The sequence below is a fragment of the Sceloporus occidentalis genome, unplaced genomic scaffold, assembly GCF_023333645.1.
Source record: "Sceloporus occidentalis isolate IW3139 unplaced genomic scaffold, rSceOcc1.0.p SCAF_6, whole genome shotgun sequence".
In the NCBI taxonomy this organism is placed as follows: domain Eukaryota; kingdom Metazoa; phylum Chordata; class Lepidosauria; order Squamata; family Phrynosomatidae; genus Sceloporus; species Sceloporus occidentalis.
In genome coordinates, this window is record NW_028316986.1 from 3399657 (window position 1) to 3426970 (window position 27314).

At 44.2% G+C, this 27314-nt stretch overlaps 1 protein-coding gene across 5 annotated transcripts in view; it reads left to right on the forward strand.

Moving 5' to 3' along the window:
- LOC149310334 (frizzled-3) overlaps window positions 1-27314 on the forward strand; it is a 61565-nt gene that overhangs the window by 25285 nt on the left and 8966 nt on the right. For all 5 annotated transcript variants that reach the window (XM_089528740.1, XM_089528742.1, XM_089528744.1 and 2 more), the window contains exons 3-4: window positions 12770-12966; window positions 17058-18075. In XM_089528740.1, the coding sequence (XP_089384866.1) occupies window positions 12770-12966; window positions 17058-18075 (1215 nt within the window). The remainder of the gene's footprint in view (window positions 1-12769; window positions 12967-17057; window positions 18076-27314) is intronic.

Sequence of the window (27314 nt, forward strand, 5' to 3'; positions counted from 1 at the left end):
AGAAGGATCAACTGTAATGCAGTTGCTAACTGCTGAAGTAAACCATCCAAAGGAGAGTGGACTGATTAGCTTCCCAATTTGTATCATGGAGACCCTTGTGCATATATGTGCCTCTCAACTAATGCAACCCTTCAAAGGGTTTTCTTAGGCAAGGAATCCTCAGAGGTGGTTTTGCCAGTTCCTACCTCTGAAATATAGCCTATGGCACCTGGCATTCATTGGCAGTCTCCCATCCAAGTACTAACCAGGACCTTCTTGTTGTTGTGTGCCTTCATGTCGGCCTATGGCAACCCTAAGGTGACCCTATCATGGGTTTTCTTGCAAGATTTGTTCACAGGAATCATAGAATCATAGAACTGGAAGAGACCACAAGGGCCATCTAATCCAACACTATTCTGCCATGCAGGAACTCTCCATCAAAGCATCCCCAACAGATGGCCATCCAGCCTCTGCTTAAAGACCTCTAAGGAAGGAGACTCCACTACACTCCGAGCGAGGAGTGTGTTCCACTGTCAAACAGCCCTTACTCTCAGGAAGTTCCTCCTAATGTTGAGGTTGAATCTCTTTTCCTGCAGCTTGCATCCATTGCTCCCAAGTCCTAGGCCTGTTACAGACTGCCAAAATAAAGCTGCTTCGGGTCTCTTTGGAGGTATGCTGTTTAAATGATGTATGTATCCTAAGAATCTGGAAGCTGCACCAAAGCTGCACTCCAGTGCTTAGGAATGGAGTGTGGCTTTGGTGCGACCTCCGGACTCTTAGGACCCATGCATCATTTAAATAGCATACCTCCAAAGAGACCCAAAGCAGCTTTATTTTGGCAGTCTGTAACAGGCCCTAGTCTCTGGAGCAGCAGAAAACAAGCTTGTTCCCTCCTCAATATGACATCCCTTCAAATATTTAAACATGGCTGTCATTACACCCCTTAATTTTCTTTGCTCCAGTCTAAACATCCTCAGCTCCCTGAGTCGTTCCTCATAGGGCTTCATGGTTTCCAGACCCTTCACCATTTTAGTCGCCCTCCTTTGGACACGCTCCAGTTTCTCAATGTCCTTTTTGAATTGTGGTGCCCAGAACTGGACACAATATTCCAGGTGGGGCCTGACCAGAGCAGAATATAGTGGCACTTCCCTTGATCTAGACACTATACTTCTATTGATGCAGCCTAAAATCGCATTGGCCTTGTTAGCTGCCGCATCACACTGTTGACTCATGTTCAACTTGTGGTCTACTTGGACTCCAAGACCCCTTTCACATGTAGTTTCATTCAGCCAGGTGTCCCCCATCCTATATCTGTGCATTTCATTTTTCCTCCCTAAGTGCAGTACCTTACATTTCTCCGTGTTGAATTTCATTTTGTTAGCTTTGGTCCAGCCTTCAAGTCTATTCAGGTCGTTTTGAATTTTGATCCTGTCCTTTGGAGTATTAGCTATTCCTCCTAATTTGGTGTCATCTGCAAATTTGATAAGTATGCCCCCATTTCTGTCCTCCAAGTCATTGACCCAGGACAGAGCCCTGTAGGACCCCACTGATGAAAAGAAGCCATTGTTGAGCACCCTTTGGGTCATAGGAGGTTTGGCTGAGAGCATGTGACTTGCCCAGGATCACTCAGTGGGTTTTCATGGCCAAGTGGGGAATCCAACTCCAGGAGCCCTGGTGATGCAGTAGTTAAATGCCCGTATTGCAGCCAGAATGTTGTGAGTTCGATCCCAGAGCTCCAAGGTTGACTCAGCCGTCCATCTTTTCACAAGTCAGTAAAATGTCTACCCAGCTTGTTGGGGGCAATTGGCTTACAGATTGTAAACCACTTAGATAGTGCTGAGTTCACTGATAAGTGGAATAGAAATGTACTTGCTACTGCTATTGAACTTTGGTCTCTGAAAGAAAGAAGTTGGCAGCATGAACTTTTGTAGACTTAAGTCTACTTCCTCAGATGTATTTGGTGGAGTCCGCTGAAGTCCACAAAAGCTCATGGTGCCAACTTCTTTCATTTAGTCTCAAAGGTTCTTCAAGATCTCTGCATACTGATTTTATAGACCAACATGGCTATATCTTTCAATGCAGTCAGCCCTCTACAGATTCAAGCATCCATGGTTTGAAATATTCAAAAAGAAATATTGTATATACTCGACTCTAAGTCCACTTCATGTCTAAGTCAAGGGCAAGTTTTGAGACCAAAATTATGGATTTTGATATATGACCCATGGATAAGTCGAGGGTAAAACCTAGGGGCATCTAAGATGTCAAGGATGAATCAAAGGAAAACAATGCCAAAGAACTTACAAAATTTCATCAGGCATAACTGTTTGTATTCATACTAAAGGCTGGATGGATGAGACAATAGAAGGCATATGACCCTCTTGCCTTTCACCAGGGGATGGGTCTTTTTTTAATGAGAGTTAAAGTACAGTACATACATTGACCCATGGATAAGTCGACTCAGGTTTTTCGGGTCAATTTTTTGACCTAAATTTCTAGACTTATACATGAGTATATACAGTATGTAAGTTCCAAAAAACAAACCTTGATTTTGCCTTTTTTATATATATAAGGGGCACCATTTCACTCTGCTGTTGCCTTTAATACAGTGGTTCTCAACTTAATACAGTTCCTCATGTTGTGGTGACCCCCAAGCGGTGTCTCGGTTCCTAAGACCATCGGAAATATGTGTTTTCCTGTGGTCTTGGGCGACCCCTGTGAAAGGGTCATTTGACCCCCAAAGGGGTCGCGACCCACAGGTTGAGAACTGCTGCTTTAATGGGACTTGAGCATCCACAGATTGTGGTCTTGGTGGGGATCCCTGGAACCAAACCGGATACTAAAGGCTCACTGTTCTGAGTAGTAATTGCGCTTCTTTAAGCATTACCAATTTTGACAGCTTCAAAAAGGCGGTCAAGACGGAGCTCTTCCGACAGGCCTTCCCAGATTAGCATCTCAGTTGCCCCATTGACTCCCCTGTCTTGTTGGTTTTTAGTAATTTTAACGGTATTGTTTTATTGTTATTGTTTACAATTATTGATTTATTAGTTATGGTGGATGGGTGGGCTTTTGGGACATTGTATTTTATTGTATTTTAATGTTGTTAGCTGCCTCGATCTTAATGGAGACGCGAGGTATAAATAAATGTTGTTGTTATTATTATTATTTTAACCAATTGCTCTGGCATAACTTCTGAATACATTGTGCCGGCCTAAAGATGGCGGGGCCTGTGTCTTTGCGCGCTTGTGTGTTCCGTGGCTCCTTTGCCTCTGTTTCCCGTATCATGTCTGCGGCCCTGATATCCGGGAGGCCCTTTCTCGGTTCGGCAAAGCATGGTTCCTATGGATACCAGCCTTTTGTGATGGGAGACAAAGGTTGGCATTCTGATTCTCAGGAGCCCTTTGACTCTCTCTCCCCTTTTCACACCCCTTGCTCTACGCTTGAAAGCCTGTGTGCGCAGGGTTCCCATAGCAATGGGGAGGGAACTCTGTGAACAGAACACACACACACACACACACAAACCCCCTTAATTTGAATGTCAATGAAGGAGAGGAAGGCTCCTTTCTCTGACTTTCTGCATTGTAGGTATATGCTTCAGGAACCCATGATTGCTCAAATTTTGCATTGGTCGTTGCTGTTTTCTTGAATTTTGTTGTTGTTGTTAACTGCCCTCGTGTGATCCCAACCCTGTGGATGAGACATCTCCAAGACTCCCTATTTTCCAATGGTCTGCTTGGGTCCTGTAAACCTCCTTAATAGAGTCCATCCATAGGAGGTCACTATGGGTTTTATGGCACTGAAGGAATGAAGCAGAGCAGTGGAGTACAGGGAGTCTTGGAGATGTCTCATCCATAGGGTCGCCATGAATCGAGATCGGCTTGAAGGCAGTTAACTACAAGCTCTCTTTCTACATCCCTCCACCTTTCCCAGCATTTTTGTCTTTTCCAGTGAGTCAACACAACAGAAATGTCCACAGCACAGGCAGCAACCAACAAGCTGCAGGTTAAGTAGATCAGTTCCAAAGGAGGAATTTTAATGCCCTTTCTCCAATACTTTCCTTAGTGTTATGCCGCATCCTTAATGAAGCAGTTTTAAGCTTTACATTAAAATCGGTTGATCTGTTGCCACTTGCCCTTCTGTTTTTATGAAGAAGCTTTCGCTTGAATGTTAAAAATCCATAGATCCAGCTGAAGAGGAGAGAAAAGAAGGCATAGTTGGGGGGGGGGGGGGGAGGAAATAAGCCCTCTTTAATATGTAATATATTCCTTATTCCCTGAAGTCTATCCAGTAGTTATTCTTGTCTAGACACGAAGCAGTTCAAGACAACTTAATTGTGTCTGGAAGAGAACTTCATTTTGAACATATACCAATAGGCCTAAAGAAATGTGTATTCTTCCTGAGAAAAATGGGGGGGGGGTGCAATTCCAAGTGTGGGCAGAGTGCAGCCTGGGGGCTGCATGTACCCGGCCTGGGCAGTTTTGGCTGCCCTCAGCCTTTTTGTCATCTCCCTCCCCCACAAAAAAAGTGTGAATTAACTCATAAGGAAGCTTCCAGGAGTGGAAATTCACGTTTTAAATGGGTGTCATGGACTTGGAACAATTACTAAGGAAAGTTAAGGAAGAAAGTGCAAAGGCAGGCCTGCTGCTGAACATAAAGAAAACAAAAATAATGAACCGGAGGACCTAGATAAATTCAAATTAGACAATGAGGAAATTGAAATAATCAACGATTTCTTGTACCTAGGATCTAACATTGCTCAGAATGAAGACTGCAGTCAAGAGATAAGAAGAAGGGTAGGAATGGAAAGGGCAGCCGTGAAAGAGATGGAGAAGATACTAAAGAGTAAAGATATCCAACTGAGCACTAAAGTTAGAACTGTCCAAGCCATCGTATTCCCAATCACTATGTATGGATGTGAGAGCTGGACAGTGGGAAAAGTGGATAAAATGAAAATCAACTGATCTGAGATGTGGTGATGGAAAGAGTGCTGAGGATACCTTGGACAGCCAAAAAGACAAACAAGTGGGTCCTTGAGTGAATCAGGCCAGAAATATCCCTGGAGACCAAGATGACCAATTTTGAGGCTCTTGTACTTTGGTCACATCATAAGAAGGCAGGCTTTATTAGAAAAGACAATAATGCTGGGAAAGGTTGAGTGGAGAAGAAGGAGAGAAAGACCTCACACTAGATGGCTGGACTCAGGTAGGGAGGAGGACACAGGCCTGAGTCTGCAAGAAATGAGCGGAGCAGTGGAAGACAGGGAAACATGGAGGCATCTCATCCACGGGTTCACTAGAAGTTGCAGTCAACTCAAGAGCAGTTCACAGTGACATGGAACTTGTACTATAACATTTTTAAAAATACACATTTTTCCCAAAGAGAAATGGACTTTTGCTGACTTCCAGTTTGGGTTCTTTTAGGGAGGGGTGATTTTGGCAGTCCAGGAAGCTCTCACAGGGAACAGAAAATTGGCCCCTGGATGCACTGGAGTCACTCTGGCTTAGGAGGAGAAGACTGTGGAAGAAGGGAAGGGAAAGGACACGACAGTCAGGTTCCAAAGTATTATTGAAGCTCATGAGACTATCATAGCACTGCTGGAAGGCAAGCAAAAAGTAGGCTCAGCTGTCCCAACAGAACTCGGGAGGGTTTTTTCATTAAAAATAGCAATCCTTGGTTAGGTAACACAACCCTGTTTTAAAAAGCAAGCACCCTGTTTATTAGAAGAGCAAATTGAGGTGTGAATTCCACCCAGTCCCTAAGGGAAGAGGAGATTGTTAATTACAAATTAAAGAGAAAGCCGCTGTGCCCTGAACAGTGCTCCCTTGACTCTCCTACAGACACACCTTTCCTGCCTGCTACCTTTTGGGGCTATGCTTCACATTGCATGAAGTCTTGAGTCCCAATTTTTAGGAGGGAAACCAGGTAATAAATATAGTTGGCCCTCCGCTGTTGTGATTTTGTCTTTTGGCAGGCCTTCCCAGATCAGCCTCCCTGACCTGCCTCCTCCTGCTACTATTATTACTGTTGCTGTTGTTTCTGCTGCTCCTAACATTTATATTGACATTGGTACCGATATCACCATCCCTGCCCCTCTCTCCTATAGAATAACCTCTCCTGCACAATTCACCCACAAGTTTTTTTCTTTTCTTTTGTATTATGCTTGTATTGGCATGTTTTATACTATTTGCTGTTTAATCCTATTTTATGGCTTGGACTTATGCTTTTACGATTGGGGGGAGGGCTGGGTTTTTGGGATCTGTCTTTTTAATTGTAATTTTAATTGTAAGCTGTGTCATTTTATTGTTGTGATCTGCTTTGATTCCCTGTGAAGAAGCAGAATATAAATAACTTATTATTATTATTATTATTATTATTTTGTGGATTCAATTATTTGTGGATTTGATTAATATGTTCTCTCTAGGAATCTCTTAGGTTCTCCAATGCAATTCTGCAGCAAGTTGTCCATAGAGTTGCACTGGAGAACCTAGAAGTTCCTAAAGAAAACACTTTTCTAGGCATTTGTCTCTGGCTTTGCTTCATGAACGAAGATTCAGGAAGGACTCATCCCGCGCTTTGTACAAGCGCATTGGTGACTAGAAAGGCCAATCCGGGACAAACAGGTCTGGTTGCAGAAAGCACAGCGGAAAGTCTCCTTGGGTGATGTTTCCGGGTTGTGGTTCTTTCTGCGTTGTCGTTTCTCTTCAAGACTCGTTCGCCATGAGCTTTCGAAAAAGGCTGCAGCATCGTGGATAGTGCGTCTCCATGCCTCCCGATGCGAGGCCAGGGCAGACCATCTGTAGGTCCTCCAGTATGATTCTGTGATCAGCTTCTGGCAGATGTTGACCATAGAGTTGCACTGGAGGACCTGAAGATTTCTAGAGAGCAGTTCTCTCAGATAAAATAGTGTTCTTTATATGCTGTTTTTCTGAATTCACAGGGGTCCTTCACCCCTAACCCCAGCAAATGCAGTGACCACTGTAAAGGGAGGAGGGAGGAGGAGAAATAGTAGCATGGCCTCCCCTTTTGCACTTCTTTCTGAAACCCAGCATTGGATGATTCTCAGCATACATGGAAGAGGAAACCTCATGAGCTTGTGCATCATGGATGCTTCAGGACAGCCTTGTCTTCTGTAATAATTTACAGGAGGTTAACCTCAATCGCACTCGGCACCAAGCTTGCTGTAAGCATTCCAGGATGCTGGTCCACTAAGTTCTCAGGCCAACTAAAGCTCCAGGGTCTGTTAGAATGAAATGCACCAAAGCGATGGTTTATTGATTACATGAAGAAATTAAGTGGGGATGTAGCAGTAAAACCTGGGGCAAAGGCAAAGTTAGCTCATGTCCCTTCAGCTGATCAAAGTAGTCCTTCATCACAGCTGTTGTTCACCAAGGTCTCCATGAGGAACTAGATGCTGTCCCCAACAGACCCAATTCCTGGGCTGGAGTATGGCCAAATTTCACCCTTTCACGATAAGACTAATAACTTCCCTTTTCTTGTTTTCTTGGCAGGATTTGTTCAGAGGGGGGGTGGTCTTTGCCTTCCTCTGAAGCTGAGTGTGTGTGACTTGTCTGGGCTCACCCAGTGGGTTTCCCTGGCCAAACAGGAATTCAAACCTTAGTCTCCAGAGTTGTAGTCTAGCTCTCAAATCACTATGCCACACTGTATGCACCCTGCTTTGGAGGGTTGGGAAACTCCCTGGTACAGGCATTTTTGCATGTTGGAGGGCTACAGCAACAGGAGAAGGAAGTTCTAGTTCAGCTGGTTGGCTATCCGTTATTGCAGCAGTCAAGCTGTGATTAAAATCCAAATTCGCAGGAAGGCCAGAATGACCCCCACTCCTTGTCCTGCCCATGTTATTCAGATAGGTTTTTTAAAAGAGAAAGGGCCTGAACAGAAAGGCCAAATAAAGCAGCTTTGGGCCATTTTAGAGGTGGGCTGTTTGAATGGCACACATGTCCTAAGAGGCTGGAAGCCGTGCCAAATCCGTGCTCTGATCAGAGCGTGGCATGGCTTCAGACCTTTTAGGATACGTGCATCATTTAAACAGCATACCTCCAAAGTGGCCCAAAGCTGCTTTATTTGGTCTGTCTGTTCAGGCCCATTGTTGTCAGAGAATAGGCTAGGGGTTGCTGTATTGTTTTAACTGAACAGTTTTATCTTTTTAATTGTTTTTTTATTTTTAAACTCATATGAATTGTTTTAATATTGCAAAAAGATTAATTCTATTTTAAGGTGCACTTTTTGTATGTTTTTAACTGTTGTTCAGAGGAGTGCATGAAGGAACTTACCAAGAAAACCCCATGATAAGGTCACTTTAGGATTGCCACAAGTCAGAAACAACTTAAAGGCACACAACAGCAAAACTATGTTGTAAACTGTGAGCTGCATCGAGTCTCAGTTTTGGGAAAATAGCAAGAAATAATAATACAGTGTGCCCGCGTCATATGCAGCTTTCAGCATATGCTGACAGCCACGAGGGAGCGTGCGGGGCGGCACGTCCCATTCGAATGAATGGTGTGCATGCGCCGCCACATGCACGAACCCCATTCACTTGAATGGGGCTTGAGCATGCGTGGGATTTGGCTTACGTGGGGGGAGTCTGGAACGGATCCCCCGTGTAAGTCAAGGATGGACTGTAGTAGTTGCAACAGCAGTAGTAACAATATCATCAGCATCTAATTCTAGAAGGATATTATCTGTTCCTACAATGTGAGCTGATTTTGTTCAACCTGCTAGAGAAACAGCAACTACTCAAGGCTGCCTAATTATAATAATTATAATTATAATTTCCTACAGGTCTACTTGATTAACTAATAAATGCCCAGTTACTATGTTATGCATCCCTTAAACATATAAAACTTGTGCATTGGTTGAATGTAAGAGCGACCTATTGCCAACTATTCCAGAAATCCTCAACCTCTGCGCTTGCCACTGAACATTCATTTGGTCAAACCTGTGGCAGGTGAAATGTCAAACAGGATTAATCACAATTTTCCCCTACAGATTGAAAAAGTTTGGGCTCTTTAAGAACTTGTCCGATATAGCCCAAAATATCTAGAACAATGGTTCCAAAACTTGGTTCTCTAGGTGGCCTTCACCTCCTCAAAACCATGGCCAATGGGAAATATGGTCCAATGACTAAGGCGTCAGAGGTGGGAACTGTTGTTCTAGAGCTTCCATAACACAACCTTATTAATACAAGATTGCATTCCTGGGACTGTGTAGGGGACACAGCTTAGAAGAGTTACTACCCTTATCTGGAATTCCAAAACCTGAAATACTCCAAAATCAGAAATTGTCCACATGGATGTCTGAGATAGTGACACCTTTGCTTTCTGATGGTTCAGTGTACACAAACTTTGTTTTATGCACAAAATTATTAAAAACATAATGTACAAAATTACCTTCAGTAATTGGAGAGATCTTGTAGCACCTTTGAGACTAACTGAAAGAAAGAAATGGGCAGCATGAGCTTTCATAGACTTCAGTCTACTTCCTCAGATGCATTTGTTGGAGTAGAAGCCAGGTACAGACATATACAGCGGACCCTTGTTATACGCTGGAGTTTGGTTCCAAGATCCCCTGTGTATAACAAAATCCATGTATGCTCAAGTCCCATTAAACATAATGACATAGCAAAATGGTGTCCCTTGTAAAAAATGGAAAATCAAGGTTTGATATTTGAAATGTATACTTTTTTGGAACATTTTCAAACCGTGTATGCTTGAATCCGTGTATAAAAAATCCATGTATAAGAAGGTCTGACTATATATGCCATTGGTATGTGAAAATGTCAATACAAATTACAAATCCTTTGTGTATGGAAATAAATTTAGGCTATGTGCGTAAGGTTCATATGAAACATAGAATCATAGAGTTGGAAGAGACCCCAAGGGCCATCCAGTCCAACCCCATTCTGCCATGCAGGAAATCTGAATCAAAGCATCCCCGACAGATGGCCATCCAGCCTCTGCTTAAAGACCCCCAAGGAGGGAGACTCCACTATGCTCCGAGGGAGTTTGTTCCACTGTCGAACAGCCCTTACTGTCAGGAAGTTCCTCCTAATGTTGAAGTGGAATCTCTTTTCTTGCAGTTTGATGTTTAGACCTGGGTCCCATCTCCGGGATATCTTATTACGTATATACAAATATTCCAAAATCTGAAAAACTCTAAAATCCAAAACACGTCCAGTTCCAAGCGTTTTGGATAAGGGATACTCAGCCTGTATTTTGATGACTACTTTATGGTTACCGAGAGATTCTAAAAGTTGTAGTCTAAAAAGTGTGGCAGCCACTTGCTTTCTTCAGCCCCTAGAGCCAGAGCAAAGATGGCTAACTTGGAGCAGAGATTGGTCACTGGGAGCTTCTGTAGAGCATCTTACACTCCTCTCCCTTTCCTAGGGAAGCCAAGCAGTAAAATGGTTTTCTGCGTGTAGATAATGGCCAGTTCCAAATTTGCATACGTTAATAGCATCTGCTCATTTTCTTCCACTGGGAACACTGACAGTCTCTCGCTGCTTGTCAAGTCTAGACAGTTTCTAGTGCTGGGTGGGGGACCTGTGTTACTGCACCCCATTCATCTCACACTCAATGCAGTCTCTCAACAGCTCTGTGAGGAACAATGTTAGTAAGGTGATAGTAGTTTCTTCCAGGCCACCCAGTCAGTTTCTTAGCAGAGAGGGGATTTGAACTCCTCCTACAGTAACTGGAGATGGATTTGAACTGGCTCCCAGGTCCTAAGTGGCCCTTGGCAGCCTAGCGAGTGGAGAGGAACATTGGGTGTTACAGTCCAACATCTGGAGGGCTGCACTTTGCCCGTCCCTGCACTGCATGGCACTTCCCAGCTCTGTGCATAATTGTGTTATATCTGCTTTAAAGTCAAATGCGACACATCACCACAGGGACGTATATTTGTTTTGCTCTCATCTTGCACATTTCCCCCTCATCTTTGATATCATAAGGGATTCCGTCCCCCTTCCATCTAAAACCTGAATATTTCAGCTGCTTAATTCCTAGTTTAGCCTGAAGGTGAGTTCTGATTTATGCTATATCAACAAGGAAGGGCAGAGTACTCATTTACTATTGAAAGTACTTTGAGTCTATAGAGAAGTTAAAAAAAATAGCTGTTCAGACATGTACAACTGAATTAATTATGATCAAACTGAAAGTACTGAATTGGTGTGAGTGTATTTTCCTATAATAATAGAAAGACACTGCTGAGGTGATTAATGAGGAAGTCTGAAACTTTTCAACAAATAGGTAAAAGGATGTGTGTTGTAGAATGTGGTGTAGCATTGCCTTGCCTTGCACACAGTGCCCTGTAGACTGAAGTGTCTCACTATCATACCTGCTTAACTTAAACCTTGCTCAACCAAATGAAAGCCAGCTCATCTTTATGATAGCCCTCCAGGTCTTGATAAACCTCTAGTCCAATGGTTCTCAACCTTTGGTCCTCCAGATGCTTTGGACTTCAGTTCTCAGAATTCCTGAGCATGGCCATACTGGCTGGATCTCCTGGAAGCTGAAGTCCAAAATACCTGGAGGCTCAAAGGTTGAGAATCACTGCTCTAGGCTATATCGGGGTGGTCATCTTCAGGTTTTGGTCTCATCCTGAGGCCAAATCTGATCCCAATTTAGCCCACACCTGCTTAAAACATAAAACTTCTGGTTATGGCATTTAAAGCCCTACGTAGCTTGGATCCAGACTATCTAAAAGACCCTATATGAGCCTGCTTTAAGATCTTCAGGGAAAGGCTTTATCTTGGTCCTGGCACCACCATAGACATGTTTGGTGAAGACACAAGAGAGAACCTTCTCAGTGGCTGCTCCCAGGTTGTGGAATTCCTTCCTATGGAAGGTCTGGTTGCCCTCTCCCTTCTTTCCCCACCAAAGACCTTCTGACTCAGCCTCCTTCGATCCTGTATAATGAGAAATGCAGGATAATGGATAAATAAATAAGAGAAGCTTATTTGGGCTAGGCCTTTTTAGTCCAACTTTCTGTAAACACCTTGGCCAGCTGGTTGTCCCAGTGGAGGACCTGAGTGCAGTTGCACCCTCCATTTCATGCTCCTTAGTAGCTGATATTCAGAGGCATGCTACCTCTGGAACCGGAAGGGATATGCAGCCATCCTCTTCCATTAATCTACCTAGTTCCCCTTTAAAGCAGCCCTAGTTGACAGTCATTACTATCTTTTATGGCAGTAGGTTTCACGGTACTGACATAACACCATTCCTCAGCCTTGGTATGGGCAGTCTCACCCACTCCTATTCTGAAAGGGTGAAATGCATTTCTTAATGCTGAGTTAATGGCACTGAGAGCTTTAAACTAAAATATATTGGCGTTTTTGGCTCTGCCTACCACTGGAATGCTCTCTCACACCCCTGAATTTCTCTGAAATTGAATTTGGGCCTCTGGCTGAAAGGGGTTCTTCAGCCTTGCTCGATGTTGTGTTATATTCCTTGGCTCAAAAGTGGGGGCGTTGAACGTGTGGCTGATGGGCTGTCTTCATCTTGATGGATCTACATATGATATACTGTACGATGTGTCCTAAAATACAAGCCCACCAATGTTGAAAGTAATTTATGATGCCACGCTGAATAAATATGCTTGTTGGCATTCTGTGCAGTCTATTGCCTCAATAAAGTGTCTTATCTGATCTATTTCCCTTCTAAAGCTGGCCAAAGGTTCTGTGATCTTACATTATGATAACCACCCAGATTGTTCTAGAAGGTAGAATTTGGCTTGCTGATTTATTGGTGTCCTGGAGCTAATTAATTTTTGTTTTCCTTTATAGCCATTTCACCCAATGGTAAACCTTGAATGTTCCCGGGACTTTCGGCCATTCCTGTGTGCTCTCTATGCGCCCGTTTGCATGGAGTATGGCAGAGTCACCCTCCCCTGTCGCAGGATTTGTCAACGAGCGTACAATGAGTGTTCGAAACTCATGGAGATGTTTGGTGTATCTTGGCCAGAAGATATGGAATGCAGCAAGTGAGCAAATGCACTTTCTCTCTCGCTCTTTTTCTGTATATAACATCATTTACAGTTTTAATACTTTTCAGCATGCCTTTCTTCTTCAGATTTACTATTTTACCCTGCAACATTTTCTTTTATATACATATACACATTTGGATATAAAATTTATATTTTGCTTTTATCCTAGCATATCAGCCAAGGCAGCTTCCAGCATAGATTAAAAGCAAAATACAGTTCAAATCCTAATGGTAAAAAAGTGAAGGTGCCATTTAAATAAGCTGCTTTTAGAACACCACTGATTTGAAACAGTGCAAAAATCTTTTTAAAATATAACAATAAGCATGGATGTACACCACATGCATTCTGTTAAAACACCCTTCTGCACAGACAGTTTAGCAGCAAATGCCTGCTCAGATAAACTGCTCTTTATCTGCCAGTGGAAAGAAAGCAAAGAGGGGACCTGCTTAGCCTTCTCTGGAAAGGACTTTTACAGCCTTGGAACAGCCACCAAGAAGCCCCCCTCACATGTCCTACCAACTAGCCCTGTAACAATGTTGGGACCAAAAGAAAGCCCTCTCTCAGGGATCTTAAAGCATTGTCATTGTTGTGTGCCTCCAAGTTGTTTCTTAGGGTCACTTATGATGACCCTAAAGCAAACCTAGTGCAGAGTTTTCTTGTCAAGATGTGTTTGCTGTTGCTTCCTCTGAGACCAAGAAAGTAAAACTTGCCCGAGATCACCCAGTGAGTTTCCATGGCCAAGCTGAGATTCAACCCCTGGCCTTCCAGAATCCTAATCTATCACTCAAACCATTATACCACACTATCTCTGTCTTCAAGCTTGGACAGGTTCATATAGAGGATATAGTCTTTTAGATAATATGGTCACTAACCATGGGACTTTATGAGCATTAGTTAAGGGTGCAAACGTTCCTGGAGTTAAAACTAACTTAATGGCCTGCAAGCCCACTCTTAAATTCTGTTGAGCTTATCACTGAATAATTCGGGGTAGAATTCAGAGACATAGCCATCCTAGTCTGAAAGTAAACCAAGTCTGTGAAAGCTCATATTAAAATGTCTTTCACTGACTTGATCTCAAAGATGCTAGAATAGCCCTTTGCCTACCAAATAGTGCTGTTATTGTAAATACGTTGTAGTTTCTTCAGTTGCAATGAGAATTATAAATTTGTTCTTGAGTCCCAGTCCCTCCTCATTTCTAGAGATCTCTTTGATGGGTGGGGGCAAAGGCATACCCCACCATCACAAGCAATGGCTTCTTGACTAAGTCAGGGCTGTGATGGCACAGGTCCCACCATCTGCCCAACAAAATCCCTACTGACATTTTCCCAGCAGCTCCTTGCATCTCTTCTTGCGTCCGACAGTGGTGGGAAGTACTAGAGCAGTTCCTGGGTTTTATGACATTTTAAACTGAAGATGTGCACTGGAGTGGCCTATGGAGCAAAACGAATAGCATTACTTTGTTTAATGTGGGAGGTTGGATTTTTTTGCTTGGGTTATTTCCATCGCGCTGTAGACAGCTGCATTTTAGAGGCTTGACAAATTCTGAAACTTCCATTTCATGTTAGACTAGAATACAAGCTTCTATCTTTCTACCACACAGAGAGACACATACACAAACATACTCCTGTAACATGCATCTTTTTGTCAAAAAGAAGTTTCAGTAAGCACTGTATGATTGTTTGGGCTTTAAACCAGCTGGATCCAGGAGAGAAAAAACACCCCTGCATTGATTAATCTTGTATCTTTTGTGCTCTCAGGAGGGAAGAGATATATGCCAAGTGAAGTCTTCATGCATAGAAAGCACATAGACAAAAGATACCCAGGGCCAGTTGAGACAGACAGGCTGGAAAGGCGTTCTAAGCTTTTCATGAGGAAGAGCAGTCAGTCCACCACAAGGGCAGCTTTGCTTTTCTTCTAATTTCTTAGTTACCCAAAAGTATCTTTTTTTCTCTTTCCAAAGCTATGAGGAGGGAGAAACCCTAGAAGAAAAGAGTATAATTTGTGTTTGAAAGCTCAAGAAAGTTGGCCCAAATAATTCCACGGGAGACTAGTCATCTGTGCTCTTTTTGTCCCTAAACAGAAGCCATATTTGCTTTTAGCACAGTTCTAGTTTACTAATAGATGCGTAGTAGCCTACTATTGCTGTAAAGTCTCTCTGTCCATTTTGTCTACTTCTCTTGCTGCACAGCGTAAGGCTTCACTGTCCAGCTGGTGTCCTGTACTCTTTGTTTCCAAGCCACTGCAGCCCAGTCACCAGAATACCGGGCTACACTTCGGAAAACCTACTGGACACAACTCAATAGAAGGAAGAGGATTCTGTAGCTAAGAACTATACAGATGAATCATTGAAGCATAGAGTTAGCAGGGGCAATAAGAGGCCATTAGTCTAACCCCCTGCCATGCAAGAATACACAACTACTGCGCTCCTGAAAAATGGCCATCAACCTCTGTTTGAAGGCCTCCATAGAAGGAGAGTCTACCACCCTCCGAAGCATCTTATTACCATGTGAAACAGTTCTTACAGTAAAGAAGTGCTTTCTATTCTTTTGGTGGAATCTCTTTTCTTGTAATTTGAATCCTTTGTTCTAGGACTTTTTCACACGAGGCTGCCAAAGTGGAATTACAGCAGGATGGTAGTTGTCCATGAATGTACATTATCACAAAACACTGTGTCTGTCCTGACGCTGCTTTGTTTTCTACCCATTCCTGGAACGTGCCTTTTTGTTGATGAGTAAAACCTGACAGTGCCTCCCAATTGCCTTGCTTTTCCACTATTGATTCATGAGTATTCCTCCCACTGCAGTTCCAAGGTGCAGGCAGTCACGTGTGAGTGGACGTGATTATGCTTTTCTCCCCCTCTCCCCACTCATCCTCGCCATTCCCAAGCAGGCTGTTTTTCTTTTCTTGTCTTTTTTTCAATTTCTTTTTCTTTTTTTACTTAATCAATCTCTGTGACTGTGCAATTGAATTTTGCTGGGAAGGCCCTAGGGGAGGAAGGCAGGGTTATAAAGGTAGGCATGCAGAAGAAAGAGCCCAGGACTAAAGCAGCACCATGGCACTTTTGGAGAGCTGTGCAAAAATGGCTGTCCTTAAATCAAGAAATTTGTGTTTCTGATACTAGCGTGACTGTGGCATATTAGCAGCCTGATATGATAAAGTCGCTAGTCTCTGGAATAGCAGGAAACAAGGTGGCTCTATCTTCTTCATGACATTTCTTTAAAGATGATTATCAAATCACCACTCCATCTTCCTTTATCCAAGCTAAATATACCCAGTTTCCCAAGTCGTTCCTTAAAAGTATTGGTTTCCAGACCTGATTATTTTGGTCACCCTTAGGATGACTGAAACACATATCCCAGAGAGTTCACTAAGTGAAAATAAGTGAGATTTCAGTTGCATCCTAAAGACTACAAATTTATTATGGCATAAAACTTTTGTGGCCTACCATTCACTTGTACCTCATGAACTGGGCTGCAGTCCACAGAAGCTTATGTTGCGGGGGGGGGATATTAAGGGGTAGCTGTGTTGGCCATTTAACAAATGCAAACAAAAATCCATCAGTGATAACTTTATTGTGCAATTTGGTCCGCCAATAAAAATATCACAGATGGATTTTTATTTGGAAAAAAAATGTTAGTCTTGTTATTCATGAAGTTACTTAAAATGGCACAGGTCTCCTGTTAATAACTACTGGTCCAATAAATTGCTTCTTGGTGGAGGTCTGAAAATCTAAACTATAGAATTTGCCTCAAATGTGGGAATTGTGTGGCCCTTCAAATGTTGGTGAACTGTAGTGCCCAGCATTTTACACCCTTTGCTGTGGTGACAAGGGCTGCTGGGAGTTGCAGATCAATATCTTCTGGAGGCCTGCAAAATCCCAACCCCAGTTAACCTGATTTTTGAGACACAGAGTCTGTCCTAAAGAACTTAACAATATTTCTTCCTTAACACTACCCTCATTTCATGATGCAAGGCAGTTCCTGTCTAGGAATCTCAGGCCAAGGGAGACTTATGAGTCTTTGATTGCCAGCAGCATAGTGTACATTTATAATCTGTTCTCAGCAAGGTCTCTGTTGTTGCTGTTGTAGGTTTCCAGATTGTGATGAGCCTTACCCTCGCCTGGTTGATCTCAATGTAGTTGGGGAGCCCACAAAAGAGGCTCCAGTGGCAGTACAAAGAGACTATGGGTTTTGGTGCCCCCGAGAGTTGAAAATAGATCCAGACCTGGGCTATACCTTCCTGGAAGTACGGGATTGCTCCCCTCCTTGCCCAAACATGTATTTCCGGCGTGAGGAGCTCTCTTTTGCACGATACTTCATTGGCGTGATCTCCATTGTCTGCCTTTCAGCCACTTTGTTTACATTTTTGACTTTCCTTATTGATGTCACAAGATTCCGCTACCCAGAGAGGCCCATCATCTTTTACGCTGTCTGTTACATGATGGTGTCACTCATTTTCTTCATTGGCTTCCTGCTAGAGGACCGAGTGGCCTGCAATGCCTCTAGCCCCACCACCTACAAGGCTTCCACCGTCACTCAGGGCTCCCACAACAAGGCCTGCACCATGCTGTTCATGGTGCTGTACTTTTTCACCATGGCCGGGAGTGTCTGGTGGGTGATTCTTACCATCACCTGGTTTTTGGCAGCTGTCCCAAAGTGGGGCAGCGAAGCCATCGAGAAGAAGGCCTTGCTTTTCCATGCTAGTGCCTGGGGAATCCCAGGCACCCTGACCATCATTCTCCTGGCAATGAATAAAATCGAGGGGGACAACATCAGTGGGGTGTGTTTCGTGGGCCTTTATGACGTGGATGCCTTGAGATACTTTGTCTTGGCCCCCCTCTGCCTATATGTGGTGGTTGGAGTTTCACTGCTCCTTGCTGGCATCATCTCCTTAAACCGGGTCCGTATTGAAATCCCTTTGGAGAAGGAGAACCAAGACAAGTTGGTGAAGTTCATGATTCGGATTGGCGTCTTCAGTGTCCTCTACCTTGTGCCCCTCTTGGTTGTGATTGGCTGCTATTTCTACGAGCAAGCTTACCGAGGTGTGTGGGAGACAACGTGGATCCAAGAACGGTGCAAGGAATATCACATACCCTGCCCTTATCAGGTGAGTGAGGATCTCTCTTCTTGAGACTGTCTGCACACAGTCCATTTCCACCAGCATAAAAAGAATCTCTGGCTGTATTCAAAAACCTGGCACCATTCTCTGGGGAGACACTGCAGAAACATAATCTTATTGACAAGTAGGAAGCATGACTCAGAACAAAAAGTCAGGAGAAAAAATGAAATATGACACAGAAAGTGTAAGTCCTTGAAACCGTAACCTTCAAATAAAATGGGAACCATCAGTATCCTTTACTTTTTAGACTGCTGTGTATGCACTGATATAGAAAGGCCGATGGGTAAGAAACTGGAGGTTGCTTTTTTTAAAAGTTACACATTAGTCATTTATAAATCACCTACCATTCACTAAACAGAATTGTTATTGTTTTGTGCCTTCAAGTATTTTCTGACTTATAGCAATCCTAAGGCAAACCTGTCACAGATTTGCCTTTTTTTCTTTGTCATCTTATTTTAAATACCCAATTAAAAACAAAACATTCATTAGAATCTTGCAGATGCAGGGTGTTATCCCTCCCAGCCCTTGCCCCTTTGTTGTTAATTGGGGTCAGGTTACCTTTAGTTAGGATGATCCTCTGAATCTCCCACCAAGAGATACTGTCATTAACAGCTCAGGTCTTGCAAACTCAGGGCCATGGCTTCCTTGACTGAATCTCTTTGTTGTTGTTCTGTGCCTTCAGCTTGTCTCCAACCTATGGCAACCCTATCATGGTCTTTTCCTGGCCAGATTTATTCAGAAGGGTTTTGCTACCATTGCCTTCCTCTGAGGCTGAGAGAGTGTGTGCCTTGCCCATGGTCACCCAGCAAATTTCAGTGGCCAAGTGGAGATCTGAACCCTGATCACACAGGGTCTTAGTCCAGTCCCCAAGCTACACCACCACACTGGCTCCTTCAGTAATCAGGAAACACTATTAAAAAGAACAATACAATCAATGGCTTGAATCCAGTGATTGGTCCCAACTAGAATAGACCAAAGTGTTGGGTTAGGATGTTTTCATTATCTGAAATCTTGTTCGCAAAGTTGGACATTTTTGTCCAATACAAAACAGTCCCACATTCAGTTCAAGGTTGGAGAAGTGAAATTGTATATAGATGTTCATCGCACATGAATGCACATATGCACATGGTTATGCTTTCGGTTCCACAGTTGGAGTCTTGGTTCAGTTGCATAGTGTTGCCAATCACAAATGTTACACAGCAGAATTAAAGAGTAATTTTGCAGGCTGTGCAGCCTCAATGTAGGATGTTAGACATTGATTCAATGGGTCTATTCTAGTGGGGCTAACAGTTGGATGTAGGCCAATAACTGCCTGCAGACTTAGCATTTAAAAGGCATGACAGAAAAGTGGGAAAGAGAAGGGACAGGGAGGGAGAAGGAATACTAATTCATGCATCAGTACTTAGCTACCCTCTATTTCACATTTTAGTCTTCCTATGTTTTTTGGAGCTAGACTCAAAAATACAATATTGCCACATAGAGCTGTATCAGAAGACTAGGGGTAACCTAGAAGTTTGTAAATATGCTGGGTAGGGAACGCAATTGAATGAATAAAACACACATCCCCAAAATATCCTCACAATAATCTGGCATCATCACGGAAAGGCATGACTCACTAGAAAAGGCAATAATGCTAGGCAAGGTGGAGGGTGGTAGAAAGAGAGGGAGACTGCATACCAGATGGATAGACTCAATTAAAGAGGCCACAGCGCTGAGTCTGTGGGACTTGAGCAGAGCAGTTGAGGACAGGGGGGTTGGAGACATCTCATTCATGGGGTCCTCCTGCGTCAAAGTCAATTGAAAGGCATTTAACAACAACAAATAGAATTTGGGCTAAAGAGGAGAAAACAGACAGCCAGGCAAGAAGCAAAGTAGAACAGAAGTCGAAGGCTTTCATGGCTGGCATCCATAGTTTTTTGTGGGTTTTTTGGGCTGTGTGGCCATGTTCTAGAAGAATTTATTCCTGACGTTTCACCAACATCTGTGGCTGGCATCAGATGCTGGTGAAACATCAGGAATAAACTCTTCTAGAACATGGCCACATAGCCTGAAAAACCCACAAAAAATAGAACAGATTTTGTGGGAAGAAAGAGGAATCTCCCAAGCATCTGCCTGTCTGTCTACCTGTTTCAAAAGTTTGCTGTTGTTAATCTTGACTCTTAGCATCATGAGACATCTCCAGGAGTCCCTGTCCTCCACTGTTCTTCTCAGTTCCTGCAAATTCATACCCATGATCTTAATAGAGTCCATCCATCTAGCATTCAGCCTTCCTCTCTTTCTACTTCCCTCCACCTTTCCTATTACAAAGAGCCATATCATTGTCTGAACAGTACACAAAGGAGCTATTTTTAAATATCTCTGGATATGAGTCAGAGTTGCTCATAGAAATCAGTGATGAAAACTAAGATGCCAATATAGGTGGGACTGAGAGCCTCTGTGTCCAAGCCATGCCCAAAATAGAGCGGGAACACAGAACAGTTGAGTGAGGTTGGCTTACCTTTATGTTACAGAATGCCAGGTGCCTGCTGGGGACAATATTAGAAAACCGGGGAAGAGGAATGCGTCTGCAAAAGGATCTTTTAGCACCTTTGAGACTAACTGAAAGAGAAGTTGGTAGCATGAGCTTTCGTAGACTTGCGCCTACAAAGGAGAATGGAATGTATGAGAGCCAATTATGTGGGACAGGGTTTCTTGCTCTTCTCCTCTTATTGCTGTCCAGATTGATCAACTGATTGATTTGTGGTGTCTCACCTCACCAGAGGTTTCAAAGTGTTGAACTGCAGATAAAAATGGATAATGGCTTTCTTTAAAAGCAGATCAAAATAGTGTTAAAACATACAAATACAATGGAAACTCATGCTAAGATTTCTTTTCACACAGTTTGACTCAAAGGTGCTGCAAGATCTCTTTACAATGGAAACTAATAAGGCCATAAGGAAAAGCCATAGGAAAGAAACAGTGTGGTCCTGTCTTCATCCTTGGAGCAGACGGGTCTGCCTTGAAAGTCTCTTATGTCTCTCCTAGGAATATAATTCTCCATTAATTTCAGTCCCAAAGGAAGCAACACATTAAGTCTTTGAAAGGTGTGCAGTTTTTAGGCAGTTCTGCCAATATGGTTGTGGTAGTACAATGGGTCTCCCAGACACACATTTCTAACTTTTTGTTTTCCTGCCTTTTCACCTGTTCTGGATTAAAAGTCTTTACTGTTTTCCTTCCTAGCCTGTTGTAGCTTAATGAGATTAACATCTTTCCAGTTATCATGAGATGTATGGACACCAGGAAATATCAGATTTCCTTCATTAATGTGAATGGTGGGTGTGGTGAATATGCATGGCTGTGTAACAATAGACAGAAGGGCTCCTTACCAAGGTTGGAACAGGAGTTTCATCAGTAGGCACCTTTTGAAAGTAACAGATTAATTACGGTTATTGCATTACTGAAATCTTAATGGGGAGAACACAAATGATGTCTAGTGGTTAAAAGAGAAATGAGGGAGACAGACATGAAACCTGCCACGTTTCATATTTTAATAATAATAATAATAATAATTTTTATTTATATCCCGCCTTTCCAATTGCATGATCAAGGCGGCTTACAAGACAAGAAACGATAAAATACAAGTAAAACATCACAATATAAAAAGTTTAAAAACATCATTACTAGGGGTAGGAATGGGAATCTATACAAATCACAATTCACTAGGGGCAAGAAAAAGACAGATATATATTGCACTAATCCGGGGTCGAAAAACAGAGGGCAAGGAGCAGAGAAAAAACACTATTACCTAAAGTGAAAAAGCCAACTGGAATAGATGCGTTTTTAATTGTTTCTTAAAAGAAACTAAAGATGCAGAGGAACGGAGCTCTACAGGGAGCTTATTCCACAATGAGGGGGCGGCGATAGTGAAAGCCCTCTGTGAGGTCCTCACCAAATGGGATTTAGGGACCTCTAACAAATTGGTCCCAGATGTTCTGAGTGTGCGGGGCGGATTGTATGGGGAGAGGCGGTCCTCCAAGTACCCTGGGCCCAAGCCATTTAGGGCTTTATAGGTCAAAACCAACACCTTGTATTGAGCTCGGAAGCGAATGGGTAGCCAGTGGAGATCTTTTAAAATAGGTGTTATGTGGTCTGTCCTGGAACTACCAGCGACCAGTCTGGCTGCCATATTCTGCACCAATTGAAGCTTCCGGGTTTGGTACAAGGGTTGCCCTATGTAGAGCGCATTGCAGAAATCCAATCGAGAGGTTACCAAAGCATGTACAACAGTTTCAAGGTCCCGACGGCCCAGGTAGGGGCGCAGCTGGCGTATCAGCCGAAGCTGATAACAAGCACTCCTGATCGTCGCGTCCACCTGAGATGTCAGATGAAGCGACGAATCAAGGAGTACTCCCAAGCTGCGCACCGAGTCCCTCAAGGGGAGCGTGACCCCATTCAGGACAGGCTGACAAATCTCACCACCCGGAACCGAGGGACCTATCACCAGTACTTCCGTTTTCCCTGGATTCACACTGAGTATGTTCTCCCTCATCCAGCCCATTACCGACGCCAAGCAGGCATCTAGAGGAGAGATGCCATCCTTAGTTACTGCATCAGTCGGAGACACAGAGAAAATTATTTGGGTGTCATCAGCATACTGATAACACCGCGCCCCGTGTCTCCGGATGATCTCTCCCAGCGGTTTCATGTAGATGTTAAAAAGCATAGGGGATAAAATCGCTCCCTGAGGGACACCGGATGTAAATGCCCTCTTATCGGAGCGACAATCCCCCAGCTCCACCATCTGGAATCTACCCGAGAGGTAGGACCGGAACCACTGCAAAGCAGTGCCCCCGATACCCAACTCCCCCAGGCGTTCCAGAAGGATACCATGGTCGATGGTATCGAAAGCCGCCGAGATGTCCAAGAGCACTAACAGGGACACGCTTCCCCTGTCCATGCTCAGACGGAGGTCATCAACTAAGGCGACCATGGCAGTCTCAACTCCATAGCCCGCCCGGAAGCCAGTTTGAAATGGGTCCAGAAAATCGGTGTCATCCAAGATCGATTGAAGCTGGAAGGCGACTGCTCTCTCGATCACCTTCCCCAAAAAAGGTAGCAGCGAGATGGGCCGATAGTTGTTATGAATCAGGGGGTCTAAGGAGGGTTTCTTGAGCAAGGGTTTAACCACTGCCACTTTCAATTTAGATGGAAACTGACCCTCTCTTAGAGAAGTATTAATGATGCGGTGCAACATAGTCAGCACCGCATCTCCCCCCTGAGCTGCCAACCATGAGGGACAGGGATCAAGAGAGCACGTCGTCTTCCTAACGCTTCGAAGGATCTTGTCTACTTCATCGGTACTAACAAACTCAAAGCGATCCAGTATAACTGGGGCCACGGATGCTTCGGACGCCTCTCTTACAGGACCTGCATAAATACTGGCGTCAAGATCAGCCCTGATCTGAGAAATTTTATCCGCAAAGAAGTTATTAAAATCATCACAGCAGGCTTTAGATGGTACCAGAATAGGGCTCAGGGAGGGAGGGAGCTGAGTCAGCTCTCTCACAACCCTGAACAGCTCTGCTGGACGCGACTCTGCGGACGCAATACGTGCAGCATAGAACGAATTCTTAGCTGCACCTATTGCCACTCCATAGGCCTTCAAATGAGAGCGGAGGAGTGTCCTGTCAGATAAACGCTGATGTCTTTGCCAGTTACGCTCTAGTCGTTGCACAGCCCGCTTCCTTACTCTAAGATCTTCCGTATACCATGGTTGTTTATTAGGAGCAGGCCGGTAAGGACGCTTGGGAGCGACACTGTATTTTGATGTCAGGATGGGAATGTCTTGTTTTCTAGGGACAAGTTTAATGCTTTTGACACTGTGAAATTGCCACAATTGCACAAATGGCGATTTCATGTTCTTAACAACCAGGGACATATATCAAGATACTGTGGTCCATTCTGGGTTCTCTGACACTAATGTTTTGGCATCATCTAGAAAGTGAGGGTGGTGTAGTGGTCTGAATGTTTGACTAGGGCTCTGGGAGTTATTGTTCTGTGCCTTCAAGTTATTTCTGACTTGTGGCGGCCCTAAGGCAAGTCTATATTGGGGTTTTCTTGGCAAGATTTGTTCAGAGGAGGTTTGCCATTACCTTCGCTTGAGGCTGAGAGCATGGGATTTCCCCAAGGCCACTCAGTGGGTTTCATGGTTGAACTGGGAATCGAACCTTGGTCTTCAGAGTCATAGTCTAGCACTGAAACCACTACACCATGCTAGTTTTCAGGGATATGACACTGACACTGGGAGACCAGGGTTCAGATCCCCACTCAGCCATGTAAACCCCCTTGGTAGCCCTGGGCAAGTCACACTCTCCCAGCCTCAGAGGAGGGTAATGACAAAGCCATTGAATAAATGGGAGTTTGGTAGGTTAACATCTCCATAAGTTCCGTTGACTGAGTGGCGCCATTTTACTGACTGACAATTGGATTTAGGGCCATTTGAGCTACCCTGTAGCTGCTGGAACACTACATGCAGACATACAAAAGCTGGGTTCAGATCTTCACTCATGATGAAGCTCGTGTGGTTCACCTTGGCTAAGTAGCATTTCAGAGTGTAACTGGAGAAGGTAAAATGCCATTCAGAGATCCTTGATGGTAGAATAGGGATGCAAACATGTAAATAAAGTATATAGAACAATGATGATCGGGTTGTCTGGACTTTTGTAGGTGGAACGCTGCTCATAAAGGGGCAACAATGGCAGACAAGAACATGAGGCTTAGAATCACAGAGCTGGAAGAGACCCAAGGGCCATCCAATCCAACCCTCTTCTGCCATTCAGGCGGGCACAGTCCAAGCCCTCCTTGTGACAGATGGTCCTCTAGCCCCTGTTTGAAAACCTCTAAAGGCAACTTCACCACACTCTGAGGCAGCCCATTCCACTGTCGAACAGCAGTGCCATCAGGAAGTTCTTCGTAAGTAGGGTTGCCATAGTGCCGGACCTCCAAACCGGGGAAAATGTAGGACAAAATTTACAAATGTAGGACACACAAAAATGTGTCCTACATTTGAAAAGTTTGTCCTACATTTCCCCTCGCGATCGCGGCGCAGAGCGGAAGCCAAGCGGCGAGGGAAAGCCTCCACTTAAGGAGGCTTTCCCTCCCCGCCTGGGCCCCGGGCCTCGCCGCGATCGGAGGCCAGGATCGGGGCCTCGCCTCCTTCTTGGCCCCCGTGGAGACCAGGAAGGAGGCGAGGAGGCTGCAGGGAGGCGGGGAGGTTGGCGCGGCTGCGCCCAAGAGGCGCCGCTTCCCTGCAGCCTCCTCCGCCCCAGGCCTCGCTGCCCTCCTTTTCCTCCGCGCGGCCATGTGCGGTGGAGGAGGAGGAGGGCAGCGAGGCCCCAGGCCGTTGCAACCGGGCTTTTCCCAGTTTTTGGCTGCACCCGTGCCGTGACCGGGCAGGTGCCGCCAAAACCGGGAAAAACCCGGTTGCAGCCGGGTTATGGCAACCCTATTCGTAAGTTTGAGCTGGAATCTCTTTTCCTGTGGTTTGAACCCATTGCTCTAGGTCCTATTCTCTGGAGCAGCAAAAAACAAGCTTTCTCTACCCTCAATATGACACCCTTTCAAATATTTCAACAGGGCTATCATATCACCTCTTAACCTTCTCTTCTCCAGCTCCCTAAGCCACTCCTCATTGGGGCATGGTCTCCAGACCTTTCACCAATTTGATCAGTCCCCCTCTGGGGTCCATAGCCCACTCTGTGGTTCTCTTCTGTGTCTTTTAGTGTCACAGAACCGGAGGGGTTGGTAAGGCCTTGTAGACCCTACCATGCAGGAATCCAGAGCTAAAGCATCCCTGAAAGGTAGTGCTCTAAATCCCTCCTTAGAAATCTCTAATGAAGGAGAGTCCTCTATGTCCATTTGACTTCTGGACAGCTTCCTCCCTTGAATGTGTCTCAGATTTTGCTTGCCATTCAAAGGACTGTTCAGAAACACCTTTCCTTCTGCAGAGCTTCTCCATCAGTAGCTGGTTCACTCTGTTCCTTTTGCTTCTCTCACCTTATACAAAGTGAGAAGAGGAGCAGCAGCAGCAGCCGCCGCTTGGGAAGGTGATTATGCAGAGCAGATAGTTTCTGTTTCTTCAAAACTGCAGCAATGCTGGTGTTTATTCTTAGACTGTTGTTCCAAAAGAACTGCTCTGCTGCTGCCCACGTCGCTGCAGGCAGGCCTATCTCTAAGCAGTGGCTGGAAGTAATTCGTTATATAAGAGAGCAAGAGCAAGCTGGCTCTTTTCCTGGAACAAACCTATATGAATGGCTGGAAGTAGGGAGCAAAGATTTATTTTACCTTTTTTTAAAAAGCATTTACCGGTACATGTTGCCTCTTAGCCCACCAAGGCCCTGAAGGCAACACATCACAGGTTTTAAAAAAATCCATTAAAACAATACAGAGATAAAACAAATACAAATTAACTTTAAAAAACAAACTAAATACTCCTTAAAAATAATTTTAAAACAAACTATTAAGACAGCATTTTGGTCAGGAGTGAAGTTTGGACACATTGGGCCTGTTCAGATTTTCCCGAGTCAAAAAAATTGCTTTTTTGGATCACAGAGTGTCCAGGACCTCCCAGCCTGCTTACTTTCTTTGGAGGGAGGGTGTTCAGGGAGTTATAGTCCAAAAACTGTAGCATTTCAAAGCTCTGTCATCCCACCAGCCGATCAGCAAGTGGGCTTCATGCATAATTCCCCTAGCAAACAGCTACATGAAAGCCCTGTGGTTATTGGAATTTGGGAACACCTTCAACCCTGGAAATGGTTGTGCTTCTCCAGGTCAGTAAAGCCACCTATGTTACAGCTCAATAAAGGACCAAGCCCTCTGGGTGCTTTACTTCAGTACTTTTTTAAGCTAACTTAATGTGGGGATTGCCGGGGTGTTTTGTGTCAGGGACTCTCAGCATATTTGTGCCCATTGACTACAGCTGAGTTCCTTCATTCCTGGAGGCTCACCACACACCAGGAGCCAATGATTCCCATACTCTGGCCTTCCAGGTGTTTTGGATTTCAGTTCCCAGAATCCCAGACCATTGACTAAGATGGCTAAGGCTTCTGGGAAGCTGAAGTCCAAAACACCTGGAGGACCAAAGTTTGGGAATCGCTGTGTGTAGCTTGTGGACTAATCATGGGCAACCACTTAGAGTAGCACTGATCTATTTCTCCTTTCAGTGACAAGAGTATGGATCCAGACAGAGC